The sequence below is a fragment of the Acomys russatus genome, chromosome 4, assembly GCF_903995435.1.
Source record: "Acomys russatus chromosome 4, mAcoRus1.1, whole genome shotgun sequence".
Taxonomy (NCBI): domain Eukaryota; kingdom Metazoa; phylum Chordata; class Mammalia; order Rodentia; family Muridae; genus Acomys; species Acomys russatus.
This window is the reverse complement of record NC_067140.1, coordinates 7,907,985-7,925,483: the sequence shown is the minus strand read 5'-3', so window position 1 is coordinate 7,925,483 and position 17,499 is coordinate 7,907,985. Positions and strand designations below refer to the sequence as shown.

General features: G+C 42.6%; 1 protein-coding gene across 6 annotated transcripts in view; it reads right to left on the bottom strand.

Moving 5' to 3' along the window:
• The window catches only part of Ralgapb (Ral GTPase activating protein non-catalytic subunit beta), an 81,047-nt gene extending 64,376 nt beyond the window's left edge, over positions 1-16,671 (bottom strand). For 3 of the 6 annotated variants that reach the window (XM_051143686.1, XM_051143687.1, XM_051143689.1), the window contains exons 1-3: positions 16,419-16,670; positions 8,354-8,569; positions 3,768-3,970 (exon numbers count right to left, since the gene is read on the bottom strand). In XM_051143686.1, the coding sequence (XP_050999643.1) occupies positions 3,768-3,970; positions 8,354-8,539 (389 nt within the window). In that variant the 5' untranslated portion in view covers positions 8,540-8,569; positions 16,419-16,670. Of the gene's footprint in view, positions 1-3,767; positions 3,971-8,353; positions 8,570-16,418 lie in introns of those variants that run through there. The other 3 variants (XM_051143690.1, XM_051143688.1, XM_051143691.1) reach the window with 3 other exon arrangements.
• Between the last annotated feature and the right edge of the window lie 828 nt (positions 16,672-17,499).

Here is a 17,499-nt window from a genome sequence, read left to right as displayed (position 1 = left end):
GTGGTCCAATGACATTGCCTAAGCACCAGTGGACAGGGCTAAGCACAAACCTATTTGGTTCACAGCTAGTTTTATCCCCACTATTCCTGAGATCTCCATCTACTTCTCCTGTGAGAAATTAGCTTCTCTGAGAAAGTAGAAAAAGTAGAATGCAAGCTTCACCTCTGGATTTTCTTTCTGAAATGTGTGTCTGGCACATAACAGCAGATATTCAGCTAGTTCCTGATAGATGAGTACATACCTAGTTGCCTCTGCTCTTCACACTGGAGCTGAAAAGCCCTTATATTCTTTTTCAGTTTTCTGAAACACACAGTCATAAGAATTCTTCAAATGTTTACAGTATTCACAGTCACCTCAAAGGTAACATCTGTTAAAAGAGGCCCAATGGAGTGTCCAAAGTTGATGAGGCGTGTCAGCATCTCCTCAGAGAGGAGCGCCTGTGACTACTGCTCTAATAAAAGCACAGGTATTCCAAAAGGCTTCAAGGGCTCCTCAAGTAACAGTTGCAAAATTCTCTTTAGATATTTTTGCTCCTTAAGATAAAAAGACTATTCCATTAAATGGGGAAGAAGAGAAAACTAGAGGTCTAGGGCCTAGCCCTTGCCTCATTTTTGAAGATGCCCTACCTAAGAATTTGAAGAACAGCTTTAACAACTGGTGAGCTGGCCTCCAGCTTTCTCATGAGAAACCCAACCCAATACTGGCATAAACTGTAAAGTCAAATTTCCATAAATTGTGACTTGACACAAAGAGATGGAGAGTCTTGAACAAATGTCAGCAAATCATCTAGTCCTAGAACTCCCACTCCTTAGACCTGGGCCATAACCCAGAAAGCTGGATCCTACCTTAGAACTGCAGACAAATCATAACTAAGTAACTAAATATTTCCTAAAGAAATAAGAGCTGGGGGTGGGGGTGGCTTAATAGGTAAGATCATTCACTATATAAGCATAAAAGGACCCAAGTTCAAATCCCTAGCACTCACATAAAAAGCTGGGCATGGATGTGTGTATCTGTAACCCCAGTGTTGCGGGGTGGAGACGGTGGGTCCTGGAAGCTTGCTAGCCAGGCAGCTTAGCTGAAATGGCAAGTTTCTGGTTCAGAAAAAAGTGTTTTCTCAAGAAAGTGAGGCACAAAGCAATAGAAGAAGACACCCAATTCCCTCTGCATGTGGTGCACCCACACTTGTGCATGCATCACACAGACACACACACAGGGACGAAGGTGATCATCCCACATTTAGGTAGAGGTGAAGCTAGTCCATAAGATGCCACACAGCCCAAACATGTGTCTGTTCTGCCTATGTGAGAGAGAATAAAGAATGACCTAATAGCCTTCAAAGCACTAATAGGGCACTGGAGCTGACATTCCTCTGAGGTGGCTATTACAGCACATGGTCCCCACAGTAACCGTTCTTTCAGGTGTAAAGCCTGCCCTGTAGCAGGAAAGGAAATAAATCCTCCTCTGGTTTCTTAACCTCACTCAAAAGGCCTAACGTCAGTAACAGGATTCCAGTTTCTAAAACTAGAAGAAACAGGGTAGTCGTCACATTAAAAAAAGAGAGGTCGAGCTGGGCGTGGTGGCTCATGCCTTTAATCTCAGCACTCAGGAGGCAGAGGCAGGTGGATCGCTGTGAGTTCGAGGCCTTCCTAGTATACAAAGTGAGTCCAGGACAGCCAAGCTACACAGAGAAACCCTGTCTCGAAAACCAAAAAAAAAAAAGGTCTGAACAAAGGAGATTTTCTTCAATCCCAAAGTGACTTGTAGTTTTCAGAAAAACTTTAGAACAGGGATTAGTGAACTGGTCAGAACTTCACTAACACTTGCCTTTTGTTTATGTTGGCATTCTACCTACAGATGTGTCTGTGTAGCATTGCCCACAGAGGTTAGAAGAACACATCAGATCCCCTGGACTAGAGCTATAGATGGTTGTGAGGTGCCATGTGGAGTGCTGGGAATCAAACCCAGGTCCTGCAGAAAGAAAAGCCAGTGCTCCTAACTGCTGAGCCATCTCCCCAGCTGCCTTTGTAAGTAAAGTTCTTGCTCCTTAATTTAGTAGTCTGTGAGCTAGAGAGATGGCTCAGGGGTTAGGAGCACTGGCTGCTCTTCAGGTGATGCAGGTTCAATTTTCAGCACCCATATGGCAGTTCACAACTGTCTGTAACCCCAGTTCCAGATGCACAGATACACATAATATAAAAATAAGTTAATAATTAACTTAGTAATGTATAGCTGCTTTCCTGTTCTACCACAGATCTGAGGAGCTGCAATACCATATAGCCTTGCAATGTAGGAAACATTTATTAGCTGGTTTAAAAAAAATGTGGACCTCTGCTTTAGGAAACATGTGCACATGGAGTAGGGGAAAAAAGATACTACATATCTTATAATGTAATATATCTAAGCAATTAAAACTCCAATCAATTTCAACAGATACTACATTCTTCAATTATGAAAAAATGTCAAACTAATAGACAAAAGAGAAAGTCATATTCACTTAATCTCTAGCAAAAGGTAAAGGCAGTTTCCTCCACTTTGAGAGTCAGTTTATATAAAAACAACTCATTAAGTAAGCATTGATGACAATTTTGATGAATTAAAATTTTAAACTGAAACTTCTAGTAATGGAAGATTAGATCAGAAGTCCCAATATACAGCACTGAAAACATTCACACAATCTTCACATACTATCAACAGCTAAGAGAACCCTAATACTTGCGTCAGTGCCTTTTAGAATTTACTGACCTGTACATACACTTCTGAGGAACAAGCTAATTATCAAATAGCAAAACAACTCAGTCATACTTCTCAGGAGAGAAAAGTAAAAACAAAAGCACCATTTACTCAAACGTCATTACTATTTTTCAGCAGTACATCAGGCTTAGTGGTAAGCACTTTTATCCACTGAGCCATTTCACTGGTCCTTTTTGGCTTCTTTAAGACAGGGTCTCACGATATAGCTCAGGCTGGCCTTCAACTCCTATAGACAAGGAATAGCTGTCTTCAACTCCTGATATGGACGCCACCTCTAAATTGCTATAATTACAGGAATAAGCCACCATGCCTGACTGTTTGCTTAATTCTATGCCTTCATACTCCACAAGATTATTTTAAGGTAAGAACAGTTGCCTTTGGTGTAAGGCGGAGACAAGAATTATGATATACAAAAGCATGCACATGTTGGTGGTTTTAAAAACATTTAACTGATGAGCATGTGTCCTTGGGAGTGTTCTTCTCCTTCCACCATCAAATGATGATCACGGGGCTTAGTGACTAGCACTTGTACCCACTGAGTCACCTTGCCGGCCTCCAAAAAAATGTTTTAAAAGGGAAAGAAATATGTCACCATCACCATATTTTTAATACCCAACACTCCAGAAACAAGGCCAAAAAGCACTTAAAATAAAGACACATCTATTTTTTTAAATTGTGGTAAATCCAAAAGTGGTGGAACACACCTATAATCTCAGAACTCAAACAGCTAAGACAGGAGGATTATGAGTTTGTATCCAACATGGGCTACACAGAAAGTTCAAGACCAGTCTGAGCTACTCAGGAGGATGCCATCTCAAAAGGCAAACAAAAACCTCCTTGTAAATATTACATAATCCTGTAAGTCTATCTCTTTATTCATATTTATAGAATCCATAAGAAAATGAGTAAATTTAAGGGCTAAAAATAAAACCAACTTCTATATTTATTAAAGTTGCACTAATAATTACCTTATTATGATTTTGATAATGACCTGATAGTCAGGTCTAACTTACCTTGGAACAAAAAGATTTTGTAGGTGTTTTAATATACTTTGAACATATAGATTAGGCTCTTTAATAACTGGTAATGGAATAGAATCTTTCGGCAACACCAAAGCCATAATCCAATCTGTATATACATCAACACAATATTTTACAGTCTCTCCATCCAATGGAAGGGTCAATCCATAGCAAATTACTTCCATGGTCCATTTTACCTAAGCAAAAGAAAATATTCACAAAGATTATATATCTTTATCTGTATTTCACTAGATTAATTTAAAATACAACATCTTCTAGTGCCCAGATGCTTTAGGTTGAAGATATAGTCATCTCAACATACACATCACATTTACTCTAGACACATACTTTCTATGTATTAGACATATTCATGTTGTATTTCTCAAGCAAATTTCAAGAGAAATTAAATTCATTATGTTTACATTTTAAACCTAATCATGCTTTTACCCTTTTGATATCATTACCATTCACTTTGTGAAATGATCCTTTCAATTTTCTACAGATACTAGAAACACAGAAACAGGAAATGTAGAGGCTGGAGAGATGGTTCAATGGTTAAGAGCACTGGCTGCTCTCCCAGAGGACCTGCATTCAATTTCTAACACTCACATGGTAGCTCACAACTATCTATAACTATAGTCTCATGGGATCCAATACCCTCTTCTGGTACATAAACGTACATACTGCCAGATAAAGTACATAAATAAAAAAATCTTTTTAAAAAATAGAAAATGTAAATTTTAATCTATCAATTTGCATATGTAAATATGTATCACTTAAGAAATCAATTCAATTACATTCCATCTTCAGACTGTGCAATAGGAACAAATGACAAGGAGGAAGATGAATTGTTCAACTTATTATACAACTTGTTTGCTCTGTCAAAAAAACAACAACACTAAACTGGACAGATGAGAACACACACAGGTGAAAAAGCACTGAATGGGTAAGGTCTTAACTAGGCATCTAGCCACACCTAACCTGACACATAGTAAGTGCTCCAACAAATGTGATGCAAAGAGAAAGGGGGGTGGGTCTCCTAATTTGGAGAAGAAACTATATTCTAGACACCAAAGCCTATAACATTTAAGTGAATTCCAGACAAAATTCTGGGACAAATATTAAGCAGATGATTAGTAAACACATAACAAAAAGGACAATGATCACTGAGAACCAGGCTGTTCAGAAAAGAACAAGTTGGGGCTGGAAGATGGCTTAGAGGTTGTTCTTCCAAAGGTACTGCATTCAATTCCCAGCATCCACATGGTGGCTCACAATATCTATCGTGAAATCTGGTGCCCTCTTCTGGTATGCAGGTACACGTGCAGGCAGCATGCTGTATAAATAATAAATAAATAATCTTAAAAAAAAAAAAGGCCAAGTCAAGCCAGAGAAGCTCCACTCCTTTACTAGCAGGCATATTATCAAAAGAGCTGACAGCTGACAATTGTATAATCACTGCAGTTTTAAAACTACCTTCGCCGGGCTGTGGTAGCACACACCTTTAATCCCAGCACTCAGGAGGCAGAGGCAGGTGGATCCCTGTGAGTTCAAGGTCAGCCTGGTCTACAAATCCAGTCCAGGACAGCCAAGGCTAACACAGAGAGGCCCTGTTTCAAAACCCAAAAATTGAAATAAGTAAGTAAGTAAGTAAATAAATAAATAAATAAATAAAAGTGCCTTCATAAAAGTCACCATCACCATAAATCCTATGTAACAGTGTAAACTGTTCTCATTTCATACAACAGAAAAATAAAATTTAGCATGATTAAGTGATTCAGCCCACCACTGGGTTACAAATAGGGAAGCTGAAGATGAACCTGGTTTTTCAACCACAGGTTTTAAAGTATCTCACCAAGCAGCAGGTATTTCTGGCATCAGGATATCTAAGCTTTAAGAGGAAATTAGGCACAAAAAAAAAAAAAAAAAACCTAATCAACAAGGATGGACACATAATAGCCTGTGGGATGTAGAAATGGTCATAGTTACAAGTGGCCCAAATTCCAGAGACAATACAGGATGAAGGTTCTGAAATTATTTGTGGAAAGGGCATCACTGGCCTAGCAAAGGCACACCTTTGCTGTTGTTCTGCTGTTTAGGGATTAAACCCAGGGCCCTAAGCACATCAGGAAAGTACTTTACTCCTGAGCTATACCACCAATATACCTTGCCTTTGGACAGGCTAGGTTGATGTTGCAAGCCTTTAACCCCAGCACTCCCAGATGCTAAAGCAGGGAGATCTTAAGGTCAAGGTAGCCTCAGAACTACATAATGAGTCCAAGACAGCCTGAATTAAATAGAGGTCTTATATAATTAATAATAATAATAATAATAATAATAATAATAATAATAATAATAATAATGAAGCAGCAGCAATCATCTGTAAACAACACAAAGACAAAAAGGCTAGTTAGCTTGTTAGATATAATTCACAATTCAAAAATACTTTGAAGGCTTACTAAATTTGAAACTGATGAGAAAAATACATATATTAAATTTGGGAGTAGAAGATAAGTGGATTTGGGACAGGGTCCTGCTAGATAGCCCTGGCTGTCCTGACACTCAAGATCCTCTTGCCTAAGCCTGCCAAAGGCTGAAACTGCAGGCACATGCCACTATATCAAGTTTATATTAAATGTCTTTAGCTCAAAAACAACTACAAAAGGCTAAAGGTAAGAAATTTATGGTTAGCAGCAATAAACACTAAAGAAAACTATAACCACAGTGAAGCTGTGACAAATTCAGACAGGACATGTTGGATGTTAAGCCACACAAGAAAACAGTGTGGGTGTGTTCATGTACATGTGGGTACATGCATGTGCGCCTGCGTGTAAAAGCCAGAGTTCTATCTCAGGTATCACTGCTCAGGTGCTGTCCACCTTTTGAGACAGGTGTGTCACTGACCAGGGAGCATTGAGGCTAGGCTGGCTGGCCAGTGAGCCCCAGGGACCCTCTTGTCTCTTCATTCCCAGTGCTGGAATGACAGTGATTAAAATACATGCCACTGTGCTGTTTTGTTTTGTTGTTTTTTGCATAGGTTCCACCAAGTAGCCGTATCTGACCTAGAATTTTCTATGTAGATCAGGTTGGATTAAAACTGGATTGTACAGCAAGCACTTTACCAAGATCTCAAGTCCAAGGCAGCGGAGCTATACAACCATCTCCCCAGCCCCAAAAAGGAATCTTAAAAGGAGCTACAGGTTCCTAATTATTAGAGGAACCCTCCCCCCAAAAAAGACAAGTTATCTTTGTCATAGTAGTTTAATTGTTCTAAAGGAAAAGCACCCTTGATGGCTCAGTGGGTAAAACCATTTGCTATACATATATCTGAAAGCCTGAGTTCAATTCTGAGGACCAAAAGTGGAAGATGAGAACTGACATATATATGAGTCCAAAACAAGAGGGCTTTTTGGTCTTGGTTGTTCATCACTCCACTTCGAGACACTCCTAGAAAGAACTGCTCCAGCAAACGCTTTGAGGTTCCAAGTTCCACCCGCTGCTCCAGGTTCCAGTGGCTGCACTTGCAGGCACCTTTGCTGAATTGCTGGCTTGCTGCTTAACAGGTCAGCTGAAATCCTGCTGACTACACCAGTGGAACTGCTCCAAAGAACTGAGTCTAAAAAGGTCTACTTCTTCTGTTTTTATTAACCTCTGTTCTCTCCTATCTAGGGTAGGTAGGCTGGAAGGGAGATATAAGCATTAAAGAACCCCAAATAAAGTAGGTTTGAAAAAGTTCAAAGTCAGCCAGGCAGTGGTGGTGCACACCTTTAATCCCAGCACTTGGGAGGCAGAGGCAGGCAGATCACTGTGAGTTCAAGGCCAGCTTGGTCTACAAATCGAGTCCAGGACAGTCAAGGCTACACAGAGAAACTGTCTTGAAACACACACACACACACACACACACACACACACACACAAAGCTCGAGGCCTACAATTCTGCAGTGTTTGAGTTCCTGCCTTAGTTTCTCTCAATGGACTGCAACCCTGGATATGCAAGCAAAATACTCTTTCCTCCTCAAGTTCCTTTTGGTCATGGTGTTTCATCACAACAATAGTATCCCTACTAGGATAGGGACTTCCAAACAGAAACAGAAAACTGAAGACGGAGCCTAGTGCTTAAACGCTGACACTTGACTCTCTGTCCTAACCACTTAGCTCACATGGAGGTGGCGAGTGAGAAGCCTCAGCAGTAAAACAGCACAAGCTTCTTTATAGCTCCAATAGGCCCCAATTCCCAGCATAAACCTAAGTGAGATAAAAACTGAGAACTCTCGCTAGATTGGTCAGCAAGCCATTAAAAAGTCAGCACTGTAACAGTGCATACTGTTCATGCAGAGGACCCAAGTTTCATCCCATCAGCCACGCCAGGTGGATCACAACTGCTCCTAACTCCAGCTGCAGAAGGATCCGACAGCACTGGCTTCCATAAGAACCTGCACTCGTGTACATGTTCACACAGAAACCTACATACATACACAATCTATTTTTAACTATTACTTCTTAAAAAGTCAACACTAAGTAAGTTTTTTAGTAATCAATTCATATTTTAAAACAATAGAAGGAAATGAAGAAACACTTACTTCTTTGTCAGTTTTTAACAAACTCTCATTACCAGCCACTGAAGAGGTACCTAATGCCTGCCCAAGGGGACGGACTACTGCATTTGCCACTTCTCGCCCAACATTCTCTGGATAGCTGTGTAGCACACTGGTGTGGCCTTGATCATTTTGAATCACCAAATGCAGTGATCGCCACTCAGAGTACATTGTGCCGCTAACGTACTATCCAAATGGCACCTGAAAAGATAAAACAGATATGCATGTAAAACTATGTTTACTGCTATTTTAATATGAAAGGAAAAAGATTTACACTAGCCAGCACAATAAAATGGGCTGCAACACACTGATTCAAAAAACATACTGTTTCAGAATAATAAAAAGGGCAACCATAAAAGAAAAGACAGTAGTAACAAGGAACAGAGAGTATAGCTGGGGCATGGTGACGCACGCCTGTAATCCCAGCAATTGGGGAAGCAGAGGTAGGCAGATTCCTGTCAATTCGAGGCCAGTCTGGTCTACAAAGTGAGTCCAGAACAATCAAGGCTATACAGAGAAACCTTGTCTCAAAAAAACAAGACAAGAAAGAAAAAGAAAAAAAGAAAGTATAATAGCACACACCTGTAATTCTAATACTTGAAAGACCAAGGCAAAGATTGCCATTTCAAAGCTACCATAGGCTACCTAGTAAGGTCCTTCTATTAAAAACAAAAGATAAACAAAAACTAAACAGAGCTGAAGAGATGGCTTAGTAGTTAAAAACACATACTGCTCTTCCAGGGGACTGAGTTCAAATCCCAGCACTCACATCTGGTAGGTCACATTTGACTCTAACACACGCTCCAGGACTCTGATACCCTCTTCTGGCTTCCTTGGGTATCTGCACACCTATGACATATGCATACAGAGATACACAGACAAACAAACAAAGACACATACACACAGAGATACATACACACAGACACACACACACTGACCAACAGACAGACACATATACACACACATACACACACTCACACTTTTCTTATATTTTTTAACAAATTCACATCTAAAACAAGATGCTCAGAGTGGAAGGGGAAGAAAGTCATATTGTAGAAGGTAACAGGATTTTTTAAAAAGGATATGCCTTTAATCTCAGCACTAAGGAGGTGGAGGCAGGCCCATTTTTGTGAGTTCAGGCCAGACTGGTCTATATAGTGAGTTCCAGGCTTGAAGTGAGAGACTCTGCCTCAAAAAAATAAATAATTTTTTTTTTAGTAAGCAATATTCAATGTTGAAGGACTTTAAAAGCTAGGATTAGAGATTTGTAATTAATTTAGTAAAAAACTGGAGGCAAGGCCTGTGAGATGACTCAGCAAGGCACTTCCTATCAAGCCTGAGAACCCAAGTTCAATCAATAGGATCCACAAGGTGAAAGGAAAGAACAGACTCCTACAAGTTGTCCTCTAGCCAAAGATGCTATGCATACACTCAATTAAAAAATAAAAGCAAAAAACTGGGGGCAGACTGTGTCCTCATGAACTACAACTTTGCAACAAGAGAAAAGTGTAAATACATCAAACTGCAGACAAGGGATGCAGAAAATTAAACCCGAAGCCACCCTCCAAGGAAGATATACCCTGGAGGCCCAACTCACCTGTCCTTTCGGCAAGCACAGCACCAGTCATTCCTGACCAGTGCTCTAGAAGAATTCTACACACTTTATCTGTCAGAACCAAAAGATGTTTTCAGAGACTGTGTAGTCATAGGGAAAGTAGTCAGTAAACCCACTTTGTGAATAACAATATAGAGATATTCCAGGGGTTCAAGTGTGGGTTCAAGACTACCGTGCCCCCCTATACAGGATTAGAAATTATAGTGTACAGCTGGAGTGGGGGTGTTGTGTGGGTAGACTAAAGGGACTCAAGTGGCCCAGAAGCCTCCTACAACTGGCTCGTTTCTCCAACTCCCTCCTACCCAGTTAAGTTTACTTTATCACAGGAAAGATGCAACAGGAACTGAACTTCCATAAAGTAATTTGATGGATGCCCAAGACAGATAGGAGATCAGCAAACTCCAATGTCACTAATACACTGGGCAGAAGGACAGTCGGTCACTGTAGTTCATGAGATAGTGAACATAACTGAAGGCAGGTGATGGCTCTCCTCCTATAGGGTATCTGCTATCAACATTCCCTGCTAGCAGAGCTGTTGCCACCTTCAGTGCTCTAGAAGTAAACACTAAGGGAAGAAGAAAAGTGCATCCTGCAGACCTCTAGTTTCCTTCTAAACTCCACATGGACCCTTTTCCAAGTATTTTCTCTAAAGGTTGTCATAAGCATCCCACACGTAAGCTCAGTCTAAATGACAATAACCAAAACAACCAAGCCAGGCGTGGTGGCGCACACGTTTAGTCCCAGTACTTGGGAGGCAGAGGCAGGCAGATGTGAGTTCGAGGCCAGCCTGGTCTACAAAGCAAGTCCAGGGCAGCCAAGGCTACACAGAGAAACCCTGTCTCCCTGTCTCGAAAAAACAAAAAAAAACAAAAAACAACAACAAAAACCAATCAATATAGTGGTGACCCACAAAGACCACAACCTAATACTAGTCACATCAACTGACTAAAATAGCCATCACGTCTACTCTATAAAGCAAACACACTGAGTGCCACAATAATAATCACACTATTCCAAAGGAGTTTCAAGTCAAAGTATAGGGAACAATTGTTTGCAATCCTTCTGAAGTAAATCTAGACATCAGTTATGTCACTAAATATTATTAAACACCAATATGTATCAAGTAGTCCTAGGATTTAGATACGAAGATTAAACAGAACACAATGGCTGCCCAAGATAAATTTTTATAATGATTAAGACAGGAAGCATCATATACAATAGCATTTAATATGATCAATGATGTGATCAGCTACAAGGCAGCTGATTAAAACTACCAGAGATCTTGAGTTGATAATAATGTACCTTTATATAACTGTCATTCCCCAATTTCCAAGACCTTTCACATGTCGCTTCACTTTACTCCAACAACCCCCCTAGATGTTTAAGTCTCACTAGCTATTAGGAAAGGAGACAAATGAGGCCATGACTTGCTCAGGGTCACATCAAGTAACTGCAATGTTGGGACAAGAAACTCTATCTCTTGCCTCAAGGTCCAAAACTTCTGACTTTGTCCCTCACCATATGACCTTGGACAAGCCACTCTACATTTGTTTTTCACAACCTCCCTGTTTGAGAGGCAAGGAGAACACCTTCAGTGCCTATCTAAATGACTTGGGAGAAGGATCAAATAGAGCAGCCTAAGTCAACATACTTCAGGACATAGAAAGAAAGGTACACAGTTAAGTTATGAGAAACAAGGACAGGATAGCAGTGTTGCTGGACCTTAAGGCACAAGTGCACAAGTACACAATTCATCCAAATTTCGACCAGATTTCTTAATTCTGTTGTGGTCTTAACGACTCCACAAGGTAAACATCCACCAAGCTGGCACTTAAAAAAAAAAAAAAAAAAAAAAAATGGACTCACCTATGTACCAAATTGTAGTTGCTAAAGATCCTATCAAGCACCTGAATTCCAGGAGAGAGACAAGTTTTGCCTTCATCTCCTCCCAGAGATGAAAACAGATGGCTTTGCTAGTCTATGAAAGAAAATGTAAATACGCACCTAGCCTCTAGCCAGCACCATCACAACTATCATCTATCTGAGACTAATAGTCCCAGTATCTTGTCTACTGGCATAGCTAACTATAAACTTAGAACTCAGTTCCTATACTGCATTTAAAGCGTTTAGTAGGCACACAGAACCAGTAAAGAGTGTATTGGACTGACCAGGTGATAGAAAAGTCTATTTCACTGGGATGCTTAAGATATACTTTTATTTTTATTTTTTATTTTTTAATTTATTTATTTTCATTTTATGTCCATTGATGTTTTGCCCGCATGTCTGTCTGTGTGAGGGTATCAGATCTTCGAGTTACAGACAGTTGTGAGCATCCATGTGGGTGCTGAGAATTGAACTCCGGTCCTTTGGAACAGCAGTCAGTGCTCTTAACCGCTGAGCCATCTCTCCAGCCCCTACTTTTATTTTTATTGCAATTCTAACTACAGAACTTCTTAAGGACAAAAGCTGTTTTACATTCAATATCTCCAATTTCTATTTTTAAAAATGCATGTCACATACAAAACATTCACTATAGTTCTAATCTTAAATACAGCAGATTACACTATCCACTTCCCCATCCTCAATTCTCTCTCAACAAAAAGAACATCTGACATGAGGGATAGCAGGGACGAACAGAGTCTAGAGGGAGAAGGCCCATTTTTCCACAGTGTGCTAGAAGCTCACCATGTAGCTTTAAGCATGACAATTCATCTACAAAAAGTTACAAATGAACTATGTAGACACTAATTTTGAAACATGTTGGGAGAGGAAGGTGAGACAGGTTCTCACTATATAACGCTGGGTGGCCTCAATCCTCCTAGCTTACCTGAGATTACAGGTGTGAGCAGAACACTCAACTTAAAACTTTCTGTGTTAGCTTTGGCTGTCCTAGACTTGCTTTGTAGACCAGGCTGGCCTTGAACTCACAGCGATCCACCTGCCTCTGCCTCCGAGGTGCTGGGATTAAAGGCATGTGCCACCACACCCAGCTTAAAACTTTATCTTATACCACAAGAAATCATTTATTCTGTCTAAAAGATCTTTGTACATGTCAAGAACAATATTGATAGGTACCTTAAATTAGACAGAATTCTTGCCAAAGTCATATGTTACTGCAATTAGAGCTACTTTCGGTCACTAACTGAGCCTATGAACATTTCCACCCATATACTGGAAGTGACCTAAAGACCTAAACCTCAAGCTTAAAAAAAACTGAGCTCCTTCCATGTGCCAAGAGCAGAAATAGATACTCTGTCCATATCTGATCACAGAAACAAGGGCAAGTTTCTTGATCAGCTGAATTTAACACCTTTGTACCATCACCTTCTCTACTAGCCTCAGCCTAAAAGCAAAGCAAACAGCATATGTAAGACAAGGAAGACTTTCTTTCTAATAATTTACACAGTAAAAAATTATTTTGTGAAATATGTATTTTTATTCATCTACATGCTCCACATTTAACTGGGAAGAACAATCTCACCTAGGCATGCTGGTACAGGCCTGCAATCCTAGTTACTCAGGAAGCTTAGCCAGGTGGATCTTAAGTTCACTTGGCCTGCGTGGGCTACAGACTAAGTTCAACGTCAACCCAGTTAGCTTGCTATGCCTTGTTTCAAAATAAAAAATATAGCCAGATATAGTGGGCTATGCCTTTAATCCCTCAGGAGACAGAGGCAGAGAAACCTCTGTAAGTTCAAGGACACCCTGGTCTACACAGCCATTTCTAGGTTAGCCAGGGCTACACACAGAACTAGAGACACAGTGGTAGAGCACTTGTGTAGAAGGCCCTGTATGCAACCCCCAGTACCAATATAAAAAGACAAGGGTGGGTTTTCACTGTCAACAAACTTCTTCATAATGGCCACCTTATAATATTTAACCTCTCTACTTTTGTTATAAATTTCATATGGCTTTAAGAGTAACCAAGAACAAAGGACTGGAGAGTTGACTCAGTGCTTAAGAGCACTTATGAGCTGCTCTTGCAGAGCACCCAGGTTCAATTCCCAGCAACCACATGGGAGCTCACAACCCTCTGTAACTTCAGTTCCAAAGGATCTGACGTCCTCTTCTGGCCTCTGCAAGCACCAAGTATTCAAGAGGTATACATACATGCATGCAGTCAAAATGCCCACACAATGAAAATAAATTTTAAAAGGGGGAGGAGGACCAAAACTAGATCTAATCTGAATTATTACCTTGACTTCCTTTAAAATTGGTACACATGTGCAGCAATGGCAGTTCAGACATTATGTAATTAACTACACCAAGTTTGTCAGTTGCTCTGATACCAAAGTTTTACTGTCTCTCATTGAATGGGCTGAACTATGATTGAGAGCTATCCCATCTGCTTGTGATTATACAGACTCACAAGGCAAGAGGATTTAGACAACACTTGTTTTAGACAATGAGGAAGGATCACATGTAAAACCCTAATGGCAATAAAAAGTTTCCCACTGTAGAGTCACTGTCTGAGATAAAGTTAACATTAAAACTCACCAATGTTTTTGTTTTGCTTTGCTTTTGTGTGTGGTTGATTGGATGGGCTTTTTTCAAGCAGTTCTCTATATGTAGCCCTGGCTGTTCTAGAACTCACTATGCAGAACAGGGTGGCCTGGAACTCACAGAGACCCACCTGCTTCTGCCTCCTGAGGGCTATGATTAAAGGTGCGTGCCACCTCACCCAACTAAACCAACCAATGTTACTGGAACACAGTTGTACATGGTGCTTTGCCATGGATAAAAACTCAACATGTTTTTCATCTACTGAATAAATGAATAAGCCTGACTAGAGTATTCCTAGGGAAAAAGGGGAGGAGAGGTGGGAGAGAAACTCCACACACTAAGAACATCAAACACCTTTCACAAAAATAGAAGAAGATGCCTCTGCAGCATGAGGTCCAGCTATGGCATAAAGGAACTGAAATATTATATTCAAAAAAGGTCTGTCAGCCACTTTGTCAAAGTACTCCAAGAAACAGAGACCAAGAAAACATAATCCCTGCCAGCAAGCCCATCAAAACCTCAAAGAAGAGCTAGAACTACAACACAGACAAATATGTCGTAAACTACAAAGGCTGAGAGGCAAAAAATGAAGGTGGGCAGGGGTTGAGGAAAGGCAACGGATCTTGAAGGGAATGTTGAGAGCTAGGTGACGGACAGAAACGATTATGTGTACAAAATAGACAAGTGTATGTGTTCGGGTCGGGTGCTGAGAAAACATGGAAGGAGGGCTGTGTTGGAGAAACACAAAGGCTAGAAAAACCATAACCACCAGTACTGTATATTAGGGAAAATTGCAAACCAATAGCTTGTGCAGGAGATGTGTACATTTTTTTAAAGTTCAGCTGACTAAGAATTCGTAATTATTTCTCACTCTCAAGGAGGCCTATCTACCAAAGGGTGGCAGTCAGTGGACCTAAGGAAAAGCTCTCTCGTGGCGAACAGCTACCACCCTAGCACTCAGGAGGCTGAGGCAGAAAAATGGAGAGTTCCAGCAATAGAACAGGGCGCGCTGGGGGGGGGGGGGAGGGGAGTGACAATATGACTCTCTGCCAATGGAATCCGCACTTTTAACAGGCATCCTCCTGCACACCGAAGCTGGAGAGATGCTCGAGGGCCTCTGAGCCGATTACATACTTTTACAGCTGTCAAACCTTCCTGCACCCCAGAACCACTAGGGGATATCTCCAGAAACATACCGGTATCTGTCTTAACCCACCATCACCACCACCCCTCTAGGAGGCTGGGTGGTTTAATTACTTTGGCGTGCTGTGGCACCACGAATCTTTTCCCAGACGCCCCAAGTGATTTTTACCGTGCACCAAAGTTAAAGATCCAGTGACCTAATTGTCAAGAACCCGGACTGGAGTGCTCGAGTTCAAATTACCCAGCCATATGACCTTGGGCACCGCAAGCGCCCGATCGCCCTGGGGCCTCGGTTTGTCCGGTCCGTAGAATGGGGTTACAGTCCTGCCATGCAGGGTGCTGAAGTTCCCCCCCCCCCCAATCTGGCCTGGGCCCGGCGGACAGCAAGCTCTTCCTAAGGGTGGCTGTTTACTCTCCCCCTGAAGCGTCACCGTGCCCCGGGCAGCATCCTCGCCGGACGACAGCGGCTCCACCAGCCCCTGCTGTGGACCGCATTCTCCTGGAGTTGCAGCGGCCACTCCAGACCCGCGCCCGTCCCCAGGCTACCAGGGGCGCGCTCGACCAGCCGGACCCGCCTGGGTCCGCGCTCACACCCAGCAGAAGCCGCGGGCCAGGGCTGCGCTCCCGCGCCCGGTGCGCCTACTTCAGAACCCAGGAATGCGCGTGCCAAGGCCCCCAGACCCCGGAGCACCCGAGGGTGAGAGAGGCCCCGCCTCGGTGGCCGCCAAGAGAAAAAAAAATAATAACAGTGAGAGAGGGGAGGGTCCGGCCGCGCCGGCCGCCGCGTACCTGAGGCGACGGGCGGGGCCCGCATCGCTGGGCGGGCGCACCGCGGGCCGCACTCGGCCTGCCGCCTCACGCGACCCGCGCCATTGGGCCCGCGTTGCCACTGTCCAGGCCGGCCCTCCTCCGGCGATCAGTCCGTCCACCCGTCGGTGACTCTCACAGGGCGCCCAGGGGAGGACGAAGACCGGTTGCTTGGCCGGCCGGCTGGGCTCCGTTCAAGCAACTTCCGACTGCCAGGGGCGGTGGCGTCAAATAATTCCCCAGCCGAAGGGACCACTGCGCTTGCGCAGCGCGCCTGACTCGCGACTTCTGAGGAAACCGAATGGGCAGCGTCAAATAAATCTCGAGGCCAGGAGCCGGAAGCTGCGCGTGCGCAGCCGTCCCAGAGGCCAGCGCGAAGCGCGGTTACCCACACCGCCCCCTTTCGGGCTCCAGTCGGGAGGGAGGAGTGAAGTGACGGAGCAGTTACCTCGTCGCGATGAGGCTCGGAAGGCAGTCTGGCTTCTACTTGTTCTCAGTGCGGAAGGCTGAAGGGCTTCTCTGAAAAGTTGGCTGCCATTCAGGCTCAAGGAATGAATGTCTCACATCCCAGCATTGTAGCTCTTCCTTCGCCCAGCCCCTTATTACATGGGTGCAGCATTATTATGAACAATACCCTCGCCAGGCCTGGTGTTCATTAAATGGATGAATCAGACATAAGATTCAGAACTTGTCATCAACGAGTGGAATCCGATCCAAGTGATAAGCTATTAATAGCTAGAGATACGAGTTTGAGCACCTGCCATGTACCGGACGTTTTGAAAACAGTACCACTTTCAAAATTTTGGTTTCAACTTCCACGAAGAAAGTAACAGCATGTGAGAGGTACTTTCCCACTTGTGGGGCTGAGAAGAAGGAGGAACGGTGAAGTCATCCTGTAGGGCCTGGCCTTACAGCTGACCTTGGAATTCAGAGGTGAAGGGATCAGGACACCAGGTTACGCAAAGGACACATGTTTGTGCTGAAAGAGCAGAGAAAACGGTGACTCTCAACCTCAGAAGAGACCATGGAGCACAGTAGAAGTGAAAAAGAAACTGTTACCACG